Raw genomic sequence first — 20,729 nt, 5'->3', positions numbered from 1 at the left:
ACCCACAGAGTGACGTGAATTTACTCATAAGAAAATGGGAAGTGTAGATCTGTGTTTTGAATTGCAGAATGGACTTCACTGTGTAAACCTCCATGACTGCAGCTTATTGAGTTAGTGGGAGTTGTCTTTGAATGCAGGCCATGTTTACATACAAATGGATAAATGTATCTTTAGACTGGATCACTAACTTAAAATTGTTGGACAAATAGAGTGGCAAGCGCTATTTTCTCAGCATGTAAAATGGGGATGATATTTTCCATATTAAAATCATTAAGAGCTTTAGAATTGAACATTGAAGTGCATGGCGTGATACAGTCCCTATTGAGAGTATTTGTTTTGATGGTTGTAATTGATCTGTTGTGTAAATTCTGTAATCTCATTTTAATGTGTGGCAAAACTTCCTTCCACAGAGATACAGAAACAGGAAAGTGCATTTGTGCTGAAAGCAAGATAACATAACAGATATAGCACTGTGCACAGTGGTACGGGAAAGATGTTCTTGTCTGGGCCTGCCATGGCAGGGGTTGTGTTTAACCCATGTTTCATCTGTCTGGATTAAATTAAAATATCATCTTAGAGGGTTTTTTGTTACTTTCCCACTATTCTTGTCACATTATCGGTATCTGGTTTTGCCTACACAGATGTCTCTGGTCATGACTGCTGTATCTTGGAAAAAAAAAAAAAAAAAAAGCTTTTTGCCCAAGAAAAAGGTCATGGAGCAATTTTTAATGTATGCATTCATTCTGTGTTTTGCCCTTTAAGCGCAGGTGTCAGTATAATTTGAACAAACTTCTGTACATCTTTAAAAAGGGAAGAAAGATCACATTGTGGTAGGGTCAGATAGCTGGACTCTTGATAGATTTAAGCAAATGTTTTTCTTTTCAGTTGAAAAAAAAAAAAGGGGGGGGACAACTGTGCTTCCATGTGCATGGTTTTGTTTTGTATGCTTTTAAACATCCCTACAATGAGGATCAACAAGGTACCTTTACCAGTTCTTCTGCATTAATATACATGAATGCGTGTGGTTTGTTTATTACCTACATTTTGTCAAGAGGATCTAACTAAGGGTGTTAACAGCTTCATTTGGAGTTCTTGTAGTTTCTAGCTGAACACTTAAGTATAACTTTCAACCTTTACTGTTGGATACGTTTTTTGCAATAGCTGCTGCCCAAGACATCTGTAGACCTTACAAACATCAAAAAAAGTTTATGTTAAAAATACAATTTTCTTTGTCTTCTGTGGGTGCTTCTGTGATTTTGCTGTTCATGTTACTGCAGCGTACAGGATGTGGATTTTTAGAATCCCTTAGTGAAACAGAGCAGGTAATGCCATTCTAATTTTTGTAGATGGGAAACTAGGGCATCAAGAAGTTTAGTCATTTAGAAGGATCATCCAGGCAGTTTGTGTTAAAACATGGGCAGGAATGACAGCAATTTAGGTCATTCCCTTGTTAACATACCCTATTTGGATCGGTTGTTGTACCAGTAGTCCTTAGTATTTACATTCTTGTCTGCTGTTCATGGAAGTACAATATTGAAGCCTGTGGTGCTAAAAGGCTGCTTGAGATTTCTATTATGTTTGAGTTTTGAATGTTTTTCTAGAGAACATTTGTGATGACTTTGGTTTCTTACTTCTTTGGATGTAATAAAACCTGGGGTCTGTCGTATTTCCTGGGGAACAAATTTTGTAATTTGCAGCTCAATTTTGTGTTTTCATGGTTATTCTGTATTACTATCTAGAAAATTAATATGTTGTAGAAATGCAAATGAAAAGTAAAACTGAGTTTATGTGGGGGCGTGCTTATGATTGACCCTGTGTACTTCTGAGAATTAGTTTATTGTGGTGGCCTTCGAGCAGATGTGCAGGGGTTAATATGGGTAGAGTTCTTTCCAACTCAGCAAACTGGAAAGCATTTTTTTTTTTCATTGTTACACATTACCATGGAATTCCTCACTTGACTATGCTAGCTATGATAGAAAAAAAACGTTCTACTACTATATTTGCAGAGACTTGTCTTCATTTGTGACCAGATGAAACTAGTATTTATGAGCCGTATTTGACCAGATGTGGCTTACCTGTACTGGGTAATAAAAGGCTCTTACCCAGCAGAGATGAAACTATTTCAGTCAGCTATTTTAATGCTCAGAGCTGCACATTGCACCAATGATTTTTTGAATCTATGTATAAGTATGCGTATATTACTTCTCATGTGTACACTTTCCTAAATGTATATATAATTTTTGGATAATTGTGTCATTTTCTCCCTTCCCCAAGATATAATTGACCCAGCTATCCTGCGTCCCGGTAGACTGGATAAAACACTCTACGTGGGTTTGCCACCACCTGAAGATCGACTCGCTATTCTAAAGACAATCACCAAAGTGAGTATTTGGAAACAAATCATTATCTTGAACCTTAGTGGAATGATTTAATGCAAATGAAGGTTCACAGAACAGTTGCAGGATTCTGTCTCATGAAACATTTTTGAATTATAACATAAAGTAATAAAAATAAACCATCAGCCACATCTGCTGGTAAATTTGCTCTGAGACTGCAAAGGGTTGATAAATCTTAAGTAAGGCAACCTGTTAAGCTTAGAAACTGCTGCCTTTATAGTCACAATTTGAAGAGATTTAATTAAAAGATTCCTATCTGTGTGAGTAATGGGCCTAGAAGTGTTTTGTAAGCTTTTTGAGAGGGGGAGGGGGTTTCCGCACACTCAGGAATATGATTCACTAGCCCCAGCTGTATTTGCTCAACACTTAATTGTGACACATAATAATTCCCTTTAGGTCTAATGGGAAGCTTGTTATAGAGGTTGTTTATTTTGTTTTTAAAGGTAACTTGAAGCATTTTTTTTTAATCTGGGCTTGTATGATTGTTCTGACTTCTGAATGATTGTATGATTGTTCTGAACAACCTCCTTCTTCTGGAAGAAGTGGGTGGTAATGGTCAGTCATTAGACTTCATAAACAGAGTGGAAGGATTCTCTGGTTACAAGAGTTTACACTTACTCTCTTCTCTCTTGCTCTTTTTTTTTTTTTCTTTAACACAGTTGTTAAGCCTCACTCTCCCTATTTTTTGCTGGAGAATCTTTGTAGATATGTAACTGTCTCAAGTTAGTATATCACTAACTTTAATTAGTGGTGTAGGAAAATAATGCAGCAAAGCTTGGTGCAAAACTGTATGGAAGGAGAAAGTGGTATTAAACAAAATTGATTTTTGTCACTCTCATACATACCATTTGCTCACACCCTCACAGCCTCGTAGTCTCCAAGATACATGTATCCAAGTGGTAGGGACAGAATCAGTTCTGCGCAGCATCGATGATAAGTAATTCTGGGTGTTGTGACCTTGCTTTATCTCTTGGCTTCCTCTTGACAGGCAAAATGGCAAACAGAGAAAAATGTTTTCTAGGTTCCCTTTAAGAATGAAAAATTCAGAATCTTGCTTACTTCAGCAGCAATAAATCTTGGGCGAGGTTGCTGCAAATTGTCTTTGTTCCGTCCTTCTGGGTATTTTAAGGATGTAGTCTGTCTTCCTGTTGGGATAACACCAAGAGGAGTGGCATATGTGATGTGGTAACATTGTCATCATACTGTTATCAGAGCACAGGTCTGCTGACAAATCATCTCTGCTTGGGCCTTATCTGATCATGAGCCTCCTTGTTGTCATATAAGCAACACACATTACTCAGTGTTTAGGAGCTTGATTCCTGTGGATCCTGTCTTTAGTTATCAATGTGTGTTATTTTTGGAATGCCAGATACTTCCAAGCATATTTAATTCATACTACTAGTATTAATATTTTGGCTACACATCTTCATAGTGAGTGAGGTGTTAAGTTTTTATTTGGTTCTTTTTCTCAGCTCTTAATTTAGGCAACATGAAGATGATCAAAGAGCTGGAGTACCCCTCCTATAAAGACAGGCTGAGAAAGTTGGGGTTATTTGTTTTAAAGAAGAGAAAGTTCCTGGGAGTCCTTAAAGCAGCCTTCTAGTACTTAAAGGGGTCCTACAGGAAAGCTGGGAAGGGACTCCATATCAGTGAGTGTAGATAGGACGAGGGGTAACAGTTTTAAGATAAAAGAGAGGTAGATTTAGATAAGATATAAGGAAGAAATGCAATGGGATGCTAGGAAAACAGCATAGATGAGATGTAAAGTGAAGTATTGTTGTGAAAGAGTTTTGTTAACTTGCACAAATCAGTTAACTTGTACAAATTGGTCATTTTTGAATTGCATATTAATTGTGCAAGAGAAGCATGTATTCACATGCTTAAATTACTAGTGTACTTACGTTCCTGCAAGCTGTATCAGCTTCTCTGGTGCTCATACCCAGAGCAGGCAGATCATTCCACTCATAAAATGTTTCTTGTTTAGCAGAGGTGTTTCATTGCCTGGCAGTCTTTTACAACAAATATTAAAATATCCCGTATGAAATTGTATGGAGCCTCCTTGTGTCCATGTCAGTCTCTTCTCCTTTCAAGATGTTTCAAAATCAGGCTGTTCTTTTCTGTCTGTTTCTTCCCTTCTGAACTGGTGTTCTGCTCAAGGTTCATTCAGTATTGCTCCCTTACTCTGCCTTACTCTGATTTATTTAGGATGGCACCCGGCCTCCACTTGATACGGATGTAAACCTTGAAGAAATCGCTTACAGTCAACATTGTGATTGTTATACGTGAGTAGTTTCTGGTTTTGAGTTTAATATTAACGTGCAGTGATGCATGATAATTCATCAAGAGGACCTTGTAACTTTCAGGGTTTATAAATCTTTTCTCTTAACGCTATTTTTTCATGCTTTAACTTGTGCTTTTTTCCAAGAGCTCAGTAGGAATATATGGACACTAAAAACTTTGTCATCTGGAATAGCCCTTTTCATCTCGCAAATACAGATCAGTAGAGGCTGCTTTTTCATCTTAGCTTTGCTTGTCTTATTTTATAATGCTTGCATAAGCTGAGGATGAAAGAGCCCTCTTTAACTTGTTGATCCATGTACAATGATGATAAAAGCAAATAGGTTAAACGACCAGAACTAACTTGTTCTCTCACACAGCTGAAAGCAATGTGTTTGACACAGTAATAATGAGGGCCTATGCCAACTTGTGCTTTGTGAATACCAAGGTATGTTTTTTTAGGAAAGCTTGTTAGCCATCTCTGCCGGAGTAACTTGCAAAGTAAGTGTTCTACAGTACTTCAGAAAGTTTTAATCTGTTAAATGATTTATTAATAGTTAATGATTTTCTGGAGGTCACAAAAGGTTTGACGTGTATTGTGACAAGCAGCATGTATTGCTTTTTATTTTTCTAAATGGAGGCTACTGTTAGTAACGATTTTTCAGTTTGTCCATGTTTTAGATCTAGGAAAGAGGAGTGTTTGTTCTCTCCCTGTCCTCGAGCAGGGGTGTGGGAAGTGTTTAAATACAGTAGTATCCATAGCAGCACCAATGATGCACAGAAAGTGAATTGTGAACGTTGTTCTTTGGTTCAGCGACTTGCAGCAGTCTGAAGGCTTGTGAAAAGTTTAACAGCTGGAAACTGCAAACAAATATTTCAAAAGGCTGACCAGATTCTGTGGATGCCATTATTATCAGGAGCATGTCGGTTTATCTAGCTTTTGGCAACCACCTCTCTTGTAATAATGGGTGATGCCATTTGAAGCTTTCATAAGACTAATACCAAAACAATCTATTGTGTTCCCACCAAGTGGCACAATATTGAACAATCCCTTGGCATTTTTGAGGACACTGGGTGGGTTTTGCTTCTTCCCTTACTTCTCATTTGCTTGACCTTAATCTGAGGCTAAAATCTGGAGGACTTAACTCCTTCCTAAGGTACACAGTGGGTTTACTGCACTCTCTCTGTTGGGTAGATAGAAGAATGCAGCTGTGTATAGGAAAGAAAAGGGAAATGTAGCCCATTGATGCATTTAGCTCTGCACCTAAGTGATTTTAGATATCTTAGTCTGTAAGGTATTATAGATTTTCAAGCATAACTGCTGTGACTACTTGATTTTTCATATTTTTTAATGTAATAATTTATGTTGTGGATTTTTTAAGAGGTTTCTGTGATTTCCCTTGCCTTTTGCCAGTCTCTTACAATTATTTGTAGTGTCTTGCCTACCTATATGCCACTACCAAAAAGACGAGATAAATTTATCCTAAAATAACTTGTTCTGTTTTTATCTGCAGAGGTGCAGACCTTTCTGCTTTAGTACGTGAGGCTTCAATTTGTGCATTGAGACAGGAAATGGCCCTGTATGATAGTAAAAGCAAGAAAGGTAAGAAAGCTTTACAGAAATCTTAACTGAACTGTGAGAAGATAATGGAGTATAAAGTGTTTAATGTAATGTAATAACTAGCACAGAGGCATGCGTGCTGTGCGTAAGTGATTGATGACTTCCATCCAAACAAAAAACAAGTCATATTTGTTTCCAGAAAATGTTAAGTGCCTTTGAAGTAGTTGAAGGGGAGAGTAACAGGAAAAAAACAGTTAAGCTGGAGGTTTAGCATAAATTGTTTTACTGAAAAAATATAACCTCGTAATCTTAAAGAAAAGCCAATGTTAAATAGTAGCACAAAATGATAATTCTTATGCTAAACTGAATTATGTCTTTGCCTAATTTTCACATAATTATCAAAGACTATACTGACCTATTGACATGTTTGTGTACAGCTGTTACTGTAAACACACTTATCACATACCTTTGGAACACAGTTGTATTGTGTAAATGAATACGTGTATCTAGTTGTAATGCTGCTAGGAAAAGCTGCGAGTGATTTTTGATCTTAGGTGTTTAGCTTAGCAGTGGCTCTTGCCAGAACTTTAACAGGGAGTTGTAAGTTGTCTCAAGTACTATTTCTGCCCGTTCCATATCTCTCAGCACTTCTAAGTTGCTTTTTCCTGTTTTTCTGTTTTGTGCACACAGATAGGAGAATGTAGTTGGAAACTGGAGCCCTTTATGTAATGTCTGTGCATGTTTTTTTTCCAGAACTTTTTTTTTTTTTTACACTTAAAAGTCAAAATGTAAAGCTAAGATGGAATTGAGACTTGTCAGTTGGACTTAGAAAAGTTATTAATTTTTATTATGTCTCTGAGAACCACACTGGATTTTTAATAGCTTTGACTCATTCCTTTTGAGCTAATGTGTACTGTGTTAGTTGTTTTTAGCAACAGTAGGTAAGCAGAGCGGACTGTATGTATTTCTTGTTATAAGGGAGTTAGCATTTTAATCTGGGGGGATGGGACTGGTTGCCCATTTTTCTTGCTGTAGACGGAATAAAAAGCTCTTGGTTTTAGATAGGAAAAATTCAGAAATTTGTTTGATTTTTATAATCATTCTGAGTGTAGCAGGTCTGATTCAAAAACGTTACTCACTGGAATTCAGTCTTTAAATTTAGGATTGCAGCCTGACCACTAAATTATATGGATCTGTTGGCAGACAGCAAGTCCACAAATTGGGCACAGATTGATCTGCATGTGTGTAGTGGCTGTTTGTTTGGGATGTTGTTTTCTGAATTCTAAGATGTCAGCCCTGGCTGCTATGGAAGTGCTTACGGTAGTTTCTGATTTGAAATCCTGTTCATTTATATCTTCAGAAGAGTACCGTGCATACACAGACTGGATTTCTTCTGCCAGTGTTACCTACAAGACACATGCAACTGATTCCCCTCCCACAGAATGTAATGTGGCTGAAGATGAGTGCTACGTGTCCCTTGTCATTCAGTTCCTTAGAATCACTTCGCTGAGATCACGCCTGATTCTTTTGATTCTGTAGAAACCTCTGTTGCAACCTTCTTATTTCCTCGTGCCTGAATTCCCCCCCAGGCTCACCATTCCAGTGTCCCCCCCCACCACTGCACCCCCTCTCAAAAAGCAAGATATGATCCCTGTTTGATACTTCTAAATTAAAAGAAGGGAAGCAGTTATCCTCCACTCATGTAGGTCAAAAGTCTAATTTGAAATTTTTAACTATGTAGTCTTATTTTAAAAAGACTATACCTGCTGGTATACTTTAATATTAATGCATCATTGAAGAGAAGATAAATTGTCGTAAAAAATAAGACATTCTTGCTTAGTTATCCAGATAAACGGTTTTGTCTTCAGAAATCAAGGCAAATAATGGGAGCAGCAAAGGTGTAGGCTACTGACAGCCAACTTCACATTAGCAAGCATGGTGCCTAATTTTATAACACAATACACATGAAGCAGCCTAACCTACTTTGTTGAGGTAAACTATTTCACCTAGCAGTAGGTAAAAGCATCACCTAGCCATAGCTAATACAGTTAAATTTGTATCATACTGTTTCACCATGACGGTTACTGATAGTCATGTCCTAATTGTCTTCCTAGCTGACTAATGCTGTTTTCTCCTTTCCCTTCCCCCCTCCCTGTAGCTCAGACTATATTACATTTCATAATTTGATTTAAGAGACTTCAAAACAAAAGTGAAAGCAAAATGAAATTCTCATAGCTTTCTTTTAATGTTTAATGGAGTTTTGATGAGTCATTGTTAAAGCCATTTGGCTTCTGTGAAATACCTAAGATGAGTTTTTTCTTACTAATAGTAGGTGTTGCCTTGGGCAAATAAATTAAAATACTTACATTCAAACTTTAAATGTACACATTTGTTCTTACTGGTACAACTATACGGTAGTGGAAACCTTGAATAAAAGCTTCAGAGAACTGAGATAAGAAAATGCAGCAAGGTTGTATATTTAGTTCAGCGAACTTTATCAGCATCTTAAACAAATCATCATCTTTAGTGACTTTCATCTGCTGTGTAGTCTCTTTGCTATTCAGAAGAACTTAGAAGAAAATTCTTCTTACCTCATATATCAAATATATTAATGAGAAGTCTTAAGAATTTTTTCATATCTGTACATCCTGTTCACAGTACAAGATGTTCATAAAGGTAGTGACAGTACATACCCATGAAAGCTAGAAGCATCTTAATTGAATGTATAAAAAATTCACCAAATTGAATATAGACATATTTTTATCTACTTCTAGCATGTGATACATGAGCTTTAGCATTGTAGTGACTGTATAGTGGTATCTTGGGATTCTTAAGTCTAGACTAACGTCTCACTTGTTGAGAGCAAAGGGATCCGTGATTTATTTGAGGTTGTGCTTACCTGTTAGCAGACCAAAACCAAACCAAAGAATGGCAGCAGCAAACAAAAGAAAGAAAAAAGAAAAAAAACTAGATAGCTTCATTAGACTCAAAGAAGGGATTTACAAAAACTTAGAGGTAATTGAAAAAGCAAAAAACAGCTTTCATTTCTGTGATGTCAAACAAAACAATGATATGAATTATTTAGGAAGTAAGTATCTTGTGGTAGAATTGGGATAATGTTTTCTAGTTACTAAATACAATTCTGTAGAGAAGCTTAATATTAAATATGTATAGATGGTAAAGCACAGAAGTAGAAGCAGCAGGATGAGAAGTTCCTTCTAGAAGGGAATGATGGATGTGAATTCTAACTGAAGTTGATGTTGCTGACACCTTGACAATGAAAGTGTCAGTCTGGAGGTAGAAACATTAATAACTAACATAGCTTTCTGAAACAAACAGGGTGTTCTTTGAAAGTACAAGGGACAATGGGGCTTAAGTACTTGCCTGAGGTACAATATATAAGGAGTGCCTGAAGTGACTTGGTTTGTTCAGCCTAGGGAAGAGAGGAGACCTTGTGGTGGCCTACAGCTTCTTCATGAGGGGGAGCAGAGGGGCAAGCACTGATCTTTTCTCTCTAATGACTACTGCTAGGGCCAAAGAGAACAGCATGAAGCTGCGATGGGGAGCATCAGGCTGAATATTAGGAAAAGGTTCTTTACTGAGAGGGTGGTCAGGCACTGGAACAAGCTCCCCAGGGAAGTGATCACAGCAATGAGCCAGCCCAGAGTTCAAGAAGCACTGGACAATGGTTACAGATGTATGTTCTGGTTTTGGGTGGTCCAGTGTGGATCCAGGAGTTGGACTCTATGATCCTTGTGGGTCCCTTCCAGCTCAGGGTACTCTATGATTCTGCGGTTGTTTTACCTTGCTCGGCAGCTGAACTCCACCACAACCACGGTCTCACTCCACCTCCTTAGGAGAAGCAGGATATATTAAATGTAACACTTGAGGTGTTCTTTCAATTCAGATCTCAATTATTCAGTTAGATCTCATGCAACTGATTAGTACATGGAGTTAAGTTTGGTTTCATAAGTGATTTTTGCATGTATTTCAATGCAGCATTTGATTGTCACTTGCCTGCAGTTTTGTCTAGTAATTTTTTACACTTTGTTCTTTCAGGAGAAATCAGGATTTCCCATAAACACTTTGAAGAAGCTTTTAGGAAAGTGAAATCTTCAGTATCAAAAAAGGTAAGAATAACTTCAAGTATGTAAGTACGATCATCCCCCTAAAAGGGATACTCTTTATATGTTGGAGAGTAGTGAGAATACTGATGGTTGCAATACACTTGCATGCATTCTAGCACTTGACATTACCTCTGTTCCAGCGTACTTCTGATATTTTTGAGAAGTTAAGAAATGGAAGTCTCTTTTCACCTGCAGGTCCTGCAGATGATACATTGTGGTAGACAGATTACCCTGTTGTCAGTTAGCTTTCAGTGTAGTACCTTGAACTTTTAATTGCCTTTTCCAGATCAGTTACTCACCTGATCCTCACCTCTTACATCTGCAGAATATTTAGTTAGAAGTCAAGGCCTTTAGACTTTATCACCACCTTTCTGGACATGCACCCAGGAGGTGCTCAGCCATTTCTGTTAATGTGCAAGAGACGTCATTCTGAGATATGAAAAGACTGATAAGAATCGAGATAAGTGATTTTTTCCTGATTTGCATTTGTCAAGGAAGTTCATGCTTTAAAGGTTATCTTATGGCTAATTATTTTTAACATCTGAAATTAAATCTGTTCACTAATCTTACTGTAATTGAGAAGGTAATAAATAAATTGTTATTGTTGCAGTTAGTTAATAGGTCTTCATGTACAGCCAAGAGCATACTGCAGTCAAAATACTTTAATATATTCACTTGAACTATAGCCAGAGAGAACAAGGTAACTATTTTAACCTAGTTAGACCAGCAAAAGATGATCTTGTCTCCTCCTTTTGGCAGACATGGATGAGTGAGTAGATGGACAGTTTGGTAACTGACCTGGCAACAACAGCTGTAACTTTCTTGCAAAGCTGAATTCTAAGTCTAGCATGGCAATATTAAGTAGAATAACTCTGCCAAAGGCTTCTGCTGATTACATACCACTGGTGACTATCAGTAGAGAACCTCATTTACAAGGGCAGCAGGATTATTTTCACCCTTAGTTAAGCTTTCTTGGTCGATAGAGCTAGAGGCTTATGTTTTCATGGTTTTCATTATTTCACATATTTAATAATTATGTAAAGTAACTTGTAAGTGTTGCATGTGTTTAGTGTTGTCTAAAGTGTTTTTTCCCCCTCTTATCTTGGCACTGTTAGGATCAAATAATGTATGAAGAATTGCGTCAGTCACTGTGCAGGTGATACATCTGGACAATTCCTAGAAGAGTCTTATTCTACATGGAGTTTAATATCTGCACCAGATTTCAAGAGACAGATTGGAAAGAAGCTGTACCACATCTCCCTCAACTTTTTATGCAGCACCTGAAAAAAAGTCATTGTAATCTACTGCTGTAAACAATCCTTAATTTAACTACTTAAAGAATAAAAGATACCGTTTCTACTTGTCACCATGAAAAAAAACACTTTTAGTGCTCAAGATCAAAGGCTATTTTAATCCATATTTGGTGCCCTTAGTCAGAAAACCCTCAGAAGCACACAGGCTAACCCTTCAACATTTCTACTGCTCTACTAGCTGTTTTCAACTGTTAATGAAAACAGCTGTGTTTTTCAAGAACAAGGACTCTAGAAGAATTACACAAAGAAAAGAGCTGTGAAAGTAGACAGGGAAGGTGTTGCATGGTTTGTTACCATACCATTAATCATGCCTTTTCCAAACACAGTGACACATGATGAACTTCTGATGTGCATCAGAAGTTCTCAGAGCTTCTATCTTCTTTTCATGTTATCAAAAGAAACTATCCAGAGCTACGCAAACTGTCTCAATTATCTAGGAGACAATAAGTCTGTATAGAGCTAAACAAGAACAATTTATGTTAACTAAATTTTTTTCTGTTCTACCTCTACAACTGTAGAGTTTCTTACATTTAAGAATAAATGTTTTGCTTTACAGGAGAGCTCCAACTGTTTGAAAGTAAGCTGTGAAGCCTTTTAGTAAATAACTTAATTCACTTAACCATTTGAAAGAGCTGAACAATGGAAAAAATTCCATCTGGAGCCATATAAAACAATATATGCTACTTCAAGTATCTAGTTTGAAAGCGCAAGCAGTTCTGCATTTTTATAGAATTATAGCTTTTTAAAAAAAAAATTGTGGCATACATTGCTTTCAAACAAAAAATACATTACATATAAAAACATGATCAGGAACAGAAGAAAAATCTGTGACGCAACTTCAGTGATACAATTTAAGAAATATTTGGCATCCGTTCTTGGAAAAATGCATGGCAAGAAAGATACTCGTTTACAATTGAAAACAGCCACATGAATGTTTTCTCCTTTATGGATGTATAGAGGAAAATCCTGTAGCAGACTTCAGTATAGCTGTAGCTGATGAGCTTATGAATGAGGATGAGCTTATGAATGAGTCAGGTCCTCAAGCCCCGGCATATCCACCAAGAATTTTCTCATTCTTTCCTCTTACAAGAATATTATTCCTGTTCCATATATGGAACAAGCAAGCAGGGTAGGAACAAGACCAAGGAGTTAACATTACTACTGCTTGAACAGTATTACTATTCAAGTAGTAATAACAGTATAGCCATGTCAACAAAACATGCCTTAATATTAAGAAGAATGATCACAAGACACCTTGAAAATGTGACACTGAGGTGCAGGAAGGTTTGAAGTTACCAGAAAAGTTGAAAGATTAAAGGAGGTGGAATAACCGTATCCTGTTTGCTTACCTTGTCTGGGCTACGTTCATTAAGGAGCAGGAGAGCAGGCAACTGAACACTTGACTGTTCACACAAGAAAGTCCTGCACCCACGTGGGTACTTTGTCTCATAGGAAATTCTGCTTAGGCTACAATACTCATCAGAAAAAAGCTTGATAAGTGATAAAACACAAGATCATGTGTGCCTGTACATAGAAGACAGGCATTCATACAATACAGAGACCACTACCTTGTTCTACAAATGCTATTTCTTTCCTAGCAGATGGAGCTGGAAGTCATCCCCCTAGTCCTCATCTTGATCTTGTTCCAACAGAAACAAAGTATCTCATCATTCTCTCACTTTTCCTGAAGCTAGTCACATATCTACATGTAAGTCACAGTAATGATTCTGTAGCAGGGCATGTTAGATGGTAACTTAAGCATAGATGGCATCAGAGCCAGTCCAGGGAACTGTCAACACAATTCACTGCCTTTGGTTTTGGCTCAGTAGGAAACATTTTCAACAATTCTGTCCTTCCTTACATTGCAGGTTCAATTATGAAACATAGGATTTGATAGAGCATTGCATATGTAGAGTTCTGTTGCAGATTGCAATACCAAGGGCAATCTGCAAACCACTGCAATGTTTAGGCACACCTACTTATCAGCTTGCTTGTTTGTAGACAGTCCCAGGAAAAGTCTTGGTAGACCTAGAAGGGGCTCTGTGCTTTGCAGTGTGCAAGGTTAAAAACAGAAGGACTTGCTTTGCCTTAGTTCTTTCAAATTTACAAAGGAGTATACTTCCTAAAATCTGCCTTGGACCACTTACCAGGCAAGTTCACTACCTGAAATGAACTTTTCTTCATCCAATAGGATGAGTGTGATAGACCCTGCAAATTACCTAGAAAAGATCAATTTTCCAGTATTTGGAGATTTTTATTTTTAAATGTGTCATGTGTTTGCTAACTACATATAAAGATTAACAGAAACCTTACTATAGATACAGAACCAAAAGTCATAACTACTTTTCAGCTGATACTGGTTCTAAGTAAAAAGTCTCGCCTTGGATCTGAAAGTGGAATTGCACAGCCAGGAAGGTGCAGCCATTTAATCCATGATAATTGGCTGCTGTTCTAGAACAGACGGGTTCAACAACAAAACAAGAAAGCCAAAGGCAAAGATTGTTGTAGATTATTGTGAAAGGGGAATACATCCACGCCTGTCCTGTGGGAAAACCCATGCCAAGTATCAGACTCCAGGATGCATTACTTACCGCACTTAAGCAACTTCAAGTAATTTGGGGGAGGGGGAAATGTTAAAAGCTGTGAGAAGTGCTTAATGTGTTTGTCTGACAAGCCAGGAAGACGCTTTAATTACACAGGAAGGAATAAACCCTAACAAGCATGTTGAAAAATGGTGAAGTTAACCAGTTCCATCTGAATATAATTTTAAAAGACTGTCAAGGTCTTTAGTGCTCTTTAGGTTGTTTGGTCTTCACTTTGCGGTTAGTCAGAGCTTCCTCCAGCTTTCAGATTGCTTCTGGCAAAATCCCTGCTAATGAAGTCAGATGCAGACACCTCTTATGCAATGCATGGGAGTTAAGTTATCTTAAAATAATGGTTACCAATGCTTGCAAAAGTCAGATGACGGTTTAGATCCAAACATGTTACTGGCCCAGATTAAACTAGTCCAATACACGTTCTCCAAATGGTAGCCCGTAGCAGATGTTTCAGAAAGCCTACAGCAAGCACAGGCATTTCTCTCAGAATTCCCTGCTATTCTGCACCTTTTAAAGTGAAAGTGTGTTTATAATCAGAATTGGAAGTAGGTAACTAAGCCTAAGGATGAAAGTACATATCTGATCTGTCTTCAGAGATAAGTATTTAAGAGAATTAACTTCTCCACATTATCTTTTAACTGCAAAACATTTTGGAGAGATTTTACATTGTTATGGTGAGCCATCAACACTGAAGATATTTAGTACCACCATTAATTTCTTGAGTTGAGGGCTTAAGAAGTGACTGCTTTGCAATTTAAACCTATTAAAGTCTTCAAAGTCAATTTTCTTCTGAGTAGAAAGAGGAGGCAGCAATTCTTCAGATCATTCCGCACCACTACTCATTAGGACAGGCCTTCTAGCAACTGCTTTAGTAATATGCTTTATCTAAAAATTCAGTCCTGCAGCATTAGGGGAGTAGTTAAAAAAAACACCGTGTTATTTGAATCTTTGCTTTTTAATTACATGTAAAAATACTGAATAAAGTATATAGTGATATTACACTGTACCCTGAGCAATATGCTGGCTAGCTACTGTATCATTGGCATCACAATGAAGTTGCTTTGTAAGTGGTTGGCACACTTTCATACCATTTCTATTACTTAACCACAGATAAGGGCCCTGCCTTAAAAAAAAAAAACTCTTAGAAAACAAGACCACAGTCAGTTGAGGGTTCAGATGTAAATGCGTTCTTAGGTACTCAGCTTCTTTTGAAAATAAAAATGTAGAAGTTAAGATATCTAAAAATTAAGTTACTTACAGCAGACCAGTATGGACAGGAGCCTGAGACTTTTACCTTCATCGGGTTCCATCTTTTAAAGTGAAGATGGATAGCATAGAAACACCATTTGAGATTTAAGAGCGACTTGTATCCATCTTCCACAGCTTAAAGCTATCACCAATGCATAACATGATAGAAGACAAATACTGCGCTGAGGTATGTAGATATTCTCCTGTGCTCAGTAAGTTTCCATTCTCTGTTCCCACTTCAAGAACTTCTTAAGAAAGAAATTCAATAGCATCGCCTATGCTCTCACCACATTTTAATATGCATGAAAGCCAGTATTTACGTAGGATACTGTTGATTTAAAAAAAAAAAAAATCAAGAACACTTAGCAACACCTTCCTGTGCACACAAGTGACTAATACACCTAAAGGGCTGAGTTGCCGGTGGTTGTAGCTAGCATTGTTTGCCAGAACAGTATCTGTTTCATCTGATTCAGTTTTCCATACAAGCCAAGTTTCCAAACAAGAGTCAATATTAGCATTTAAAACCACAGTAACAGCAGAAACAGCTAGGTCCTACCTAGTCATTTTACTCCACAGATGAGAATAACTTCAGGACACAGAACTGAGATTTTTCCATATTGCAAAAACCTTGCTCAGTTACCTTGTAGCTTACACAAGATGCCAAATGCTGCCTGCTCAAGCTACATGCCAACACAAGCAGTTTAAGGAGTAGATGGGGACCCTCACAGGTCATGATACCATCAAATTCCCCAACTTTTCACAGGGATATCACAAGCCATCTATATAATGCCATTTTCATGTAAGTGATAGAATGCTCCTTTAAGGTGCTTCCTGTAGGACAGGTAGCACTTCCAAGTAATACTTCAAATGGCATTAAATATTTAAACAAAAGGGACTTAACATTTGTGTGAATTTAGTTCTACCCATGAATCAGGAAACAAGTTCAACAGAAGATTTAAGTTAACAAATCATGTTAGTTTAGAATTACCAGGTAAGTACAGCATCTTAATACTACAGTCAGCTAAACAGCACGGTGTGGGCAGCGTGCTACACTGGGAACCTTTAGAATATTGAGAGCCAAACAGATATTTTGTACAGACTGAACACCTGCCAGAGTAAATCCTTTAACAAAGTAATTTAGCATAAAGCATATAACACTGATCTTTAGGCAAACATACATACATTTAACCAACGAATCTGAGGACTGCTAGGAATGTTACAGCTGGTAATAGTCTGCTACAAAATCTTTAAGAATGCATTGCTATGTTGCTGTAGATCTTAATTCAGGACACTAGTCAACATCTTTAGCAAGAGACTTTATACCAGTCACTTTAAAGCAAGCAGACATTTCAAAGTTTCTTGTTTGCCAGAACTTTAATCTTGTTTCACTTCACCCTTCAATTGCCTCTTCATGCGTGAATACGGGCTGATTGTGTCATCCATCACAAAGTCATAAAGCACTCTAATCCACGAGTTATACTGTGGCAGGTTGTCATAGTATTCAGCCGCTATCTTCTTCACCTGAAGAGAAACACAAGGTTCATTTACTATTTATATTAGTACCAATCACGACAACTTTACTATCTCCAACCTGTATCTTAATGCAGATAGACTAGAAGTTTTATTTTAGATGTTAGATTCTAGAAGAAAAGCTCTTAGTGCTTTTACCATGTGAAGCTTTCACATACTGAAAGTTTCTTTTTGGTGATTAATCACCTCCTTCACGTGAAACTCACATACCATGAAGGTTAACCAGGACAAACTAAGCCTAACACTCAAGTCCACTCATTGTGCTACCTAAGGAACAATGCAGCTCACCAACTCCAAGCAAGCAGTTGGATTGCTAGTTGAGGTGAGGGACTCAATTCAGAGCTGATGTGTGTGTATATATACACACACATATGTATGTGTATATATATATACAAACACACAAACACAGACAAGTATCACTAAAAAAGACTTAGCAAAGTTGTAAGAGGAGTTCACAGCCATTTTCCGTACGTAGTTTCACACCTCAGCACCCAGAAACAACTTGTTCCTTGGAAGAACATCTTGTTTCTATAGTCATTCTTCAATGCCTGTCCTTCTAAAGCTTTTTACTCTTATATGTAAATTTTATTTTTTTTTTTTAAACAGTACACTTTTTTTAAATTAAGGCTACTGGAGTTTGTCAGAAATCCTACAGCCAGCTGTCTAACACCTTTCAAACCTGAATAGAACAGGACTGAGCTTTCACTAAATTCCAGTTTCAGACAGATTATCATCAATGCCTATAAACAACAAGCAAAATTAAGATATTTACATGCTTAGTTCAGAACTGAAGATGCTTTTGATCTATCATCACACTATCAAACAGGTCATCTAACTAGTAAACTTCAGTCTTCAGTTCACCCCCACTAATTCAGCAAATTTTAAGCTCAGAGCATAGCAGAGTCCAGTCCAATGAAATTAGCTAAGCTGTTCAAAGAAAAGACTTTTCTCATCAAACCTGTAGACTAAAAGTCCTGTAGCAGAGAAGAGTTTTCCTCTCTGCAATGAAATGCTTGGAAAAAATCATTCCATATTTGGAACTTCAGTATTGGTGCATGAAGTGAAACTTGGTTTACCAGCAGAGATCTACACATCAAAGGTGAGTTAGGCGAGCTCACACAACTTAAATTATTCATAGACTTAATCTTCCAAATATAGCTTAAGAAATGTAATTTCTCTTTAAAAAGAGCTAAGACTCCACTTAAGGCACAGTCTTACCCAGGTCTCACTTGCCAACCACAAGGACAAAGCTACAAGCCCAACACTACAGCTTCTGTCAAACTACAAATTTAGCGTGACAAAAAACGCATTTCATTGAAGATTACCTTTAGGTGTAGTCCTGGACACCTGTGCTCTCATTGAGAAACAAAGAAAGAATTAAGCTCCAACTTAAAAGCAACTAGCAAAGACTAAAATGGGAGGGAACCAATTCAAAAGTTTACATCTGCTACTTAGACTTATGCAAATGTCACAGATCTTAGTTTTGAAGCCTTGCCATTGTACAGCTGATACTTACTTAGGATTCAAAGGTTCTCATTAGAGAAAGACAGCAGCTCCAGAACAGAAAGCTATTAAACATTTGTCAACAATACAAACACCAGCCATTCCTCAAACCGTATCTCCTTCCCCCACCAGAGAACGTCACTGATAAGGGACTGAAGGATAAGCATGCATTGCAATGTTTTACTTAGTATTTCAGAAACAGAGCTGACAAGCCTCTGAAGGTGCCTGAAACTTGACTAGTTTTCTGCATACTTCCAAACTGAAGAAGAATATTGAAGGCTGTCCATAACAGAGGCCTAAAGTTAGTAAAAAGCATAAAGCCAAGACGGCAAGACACGCATTTCCTCTCCTTTTACGGAAGGGGTTAGAACAGATAGCACATGAGAAACTTGTTTGGGGCTTCTCCCCATCAATCTACCCCCATTTTTTGTTTTAGAGAAACAATTGCCATATTCCATTCTAACTTCCAAGAGCTCTAACTTCCTTTCTTCTAACTATTTATGTTCAACCTGATATTCAAATTAGAGTAAGGCTCATTTGAAGAAAAAAGAACAACCTGGGAAGTAAACTTACCAGTGGGAGGCTCTTGCCAGGAATATTGGGGAAGTCGTGGTGCTCATTGTGATAGCCAACATTAAAAGTGAGCAAATTAAGTGGCCCATAATAGGAGTAAGTCTCATGGCCCTTCAAAAACATGTAATGTTCAGCTATGAAGTGTCCTGAAATCGGGTGCAAACCGAGTCCAAGTACTGAACCAGCAAGCATGTAAAAAATGGATTTGACTCCCCATAAATAATATATCACAACATCAAAGGAAAGCTGAGCCAACAAGTTGATGATTTCGAGTCGAGTAATTGGTTTGGGATTGATGCAGAGGGGTCTAATGGCATAGAAGAATGGCTGAAGAACAATCCATATGAACTTCCTGAAGCGGGTACAGAAAAACCAGCCCTCGAAGTTGGTAGGGATGTCCACGTCGATTCCATCGCCTCCTAAGTATCGATGGTGATCCATGTGGTATCTCTTGAAGGATATCGAATACGGGAGACCAAGAGGGAGGTTGGCAAATATTCCAAACCACCGGTTCCACATGGCTTTGCTATTGCCAAAGGCACTATTGTGGGAGATCTCGTGAATGGCCAGAGTCATGGAGTGGCTAATACAGCTCCCGAACACGTACGCCCAGAAGACCACCCACTTCCAGTCCAAGTCCTTAACCAGGTAAAAGGCAGTCAGCTGCGCCAGGACCATCAGCACGACCACCCAGATCAAGTTGTGGTCTGGCTTCATCAACGCCTTTATCTCGGGATGCTTAGCTACACGGGAGAGAATTCCATTAAAAAAATTTATTTAGAAGCTCTCGTCACAGCATGCCGCCCTAATTAGATGGCAGAGGGGCATATAACCGTTCCTTTCCCTCCTCCTAATTAAGGAAGGAGAGACCCCCATTCCGCGTGGTGCATTTATAGCTATAACGAGCTTTCAGATTAAGCCCAGAACCAAGCAATTTCACCACATTTCCGCTGTTAAGCAGCCAGACGATTTCGTGAGGAGCAGCGCTGTCACCCCAGCGGGGCCGGGAAGGAAATGGCTTCGCGCCGGCGGCCCTGAGGTGAGCCCGGCTCCTCCGGCCTCAGGACGTGGCCGCGGCGGACACCGCGCGGCTCCTTCCCTCCCTCCTTCCTTAGCGGGCCCGGCTCCTCCCGTCCCTTCCCCTTCCCTTCTCCTTCTCCTTCTCCTCCTCACCCCAGCTCCCAGCTCCACGCAGGCCCCGCTGCCAGCAGCAGCCTCCGCGTCTCCTTCCCTTCCCTTCCCCTCCCGCCCCCCCGCGGGGCCGGCAGCCATTTTGCGGGGATCCCCCCCTCGCCACGCAGCCCTCACCGAGGAGCTCCGCCACCACCCCCCCCCCGCTTATCCTCCCCTCCTCCTCCTCCTCACCCAGGATCTCCTTGCGGCGGTCGGCGTGGGGCTGGTCCGTGTACACCCACTCGAAGTCCTCCCTGGCCACCGCGTTCCCCATGCCTGCTGCCCTGCCCGCCCGGCTGCGGGCGCCCCCCGGCGCGGCGCTTTATAGCGAGGAGCCCGCCCTGCGCGCTGCCGATTGGCGCCGGGGCCGGGCGGAGCCGCCCTGAGGTGCCTCAGGGGGTGCCGAGGGGGGGGTGGAGGCAGCGCCCGGC

At 39.0% G+C, this 20,729-nt stretch overlaps 2 protein-coding genes across 3 annotated transcripts in view; one reads left to right on the top strand and one right to left on the bottom strand.

Moving 5' to 3' along the window:
- Positions 1-15,699, top strand: part of NVL (nuclear VCP like) — a 38,300-nt gene extending 22,601 nt beyond the window's left edge. The window contains exons 19-23 of one of the 2 annotated variants that reach the window (XM_084515544.1): positions 2,275-2,381; positions 4,602-4,678; positions 6,188-6,276; positions 10,294-10,364; positions 11,477-15,699. In XM_084515544.1, the coding sequence (XP_084371670.1) occupies positions 2,275-2,381; positions 4,602-4,678; positions 6,188-6,276; positions 10,294-10,364; positions 11,477-11,521 (389 nt within the window). In that variant the 3' untranslated portion in view covers positions 11,522-15,699. The other variant, XM_084515543.1, reaches the window with a different exon arrangement.
- Positions 15,700-16,473: 774 nt separating this feature from the next.
- DEGS1 (delta 4-desaturase, sphingolipid 1) lies at positions 16,474-20,649 on the bottom strand. Its single transcript, XM_084515549.1, has 3 exons — positions 20,491-20,649; positions 19,126-19,868; positions 16,474-17,040 (listed from the first exon to the last, which is right to left on the bottom strand). Exons 1-3 carry the CDS (start codon positions 20,570-20,572, stop codon positions 16,894-16,896), a joined length of 972 nt encoding a protein of 323 aa, XP_084371675.1. The 5' UTR covers positions 20,573-20,649; the 3' UTR covers positions 16,474-16,893.
- Positions 20,650-20,729: the final 80 nt, after the last annotated feature.

The sequence above is a fragment of the Aythya ferina genome (assembly GCF_964211825.1).
Source record: "Aythya ferina genome assembly, chromosome: 3".
Taxonomy (NCBI): domain Eukaryota; kingdom Metazoa; phylum Chordata; class Aves; order Anseriformes; family Anatidae; genus Aythya; species Aythya ferina.
This window is presented reverse-complemented; position numbering and strand designations above follow the sequence as displayed.

Bases quoted from the DNA above. Each gene is read 5' to 3' on its own strand.
- DEGS1 (XM_084515549.1), bottom strand. From the start codon at position 20,572: ATGGGGAACGCGGTGGCCAGGGAGGACTTCGAGTGGGTGTACACGGAC. The intron at 19,869-20,490 runs GTGAGGAGGAGG...TCTCCCGTGTAG, and splicing joins CCGCCGCAAGGAGATCCTGG to CTAAGCATCCCGAGATAAAG. The intron at 17,041-19,125 runs GTAAGTTTACTT...GTTTCTCTTCAG, and splicing joins CTGGCAAGAGCCTCCCACTG to GTGAAGAAGATAGCGGCTGA.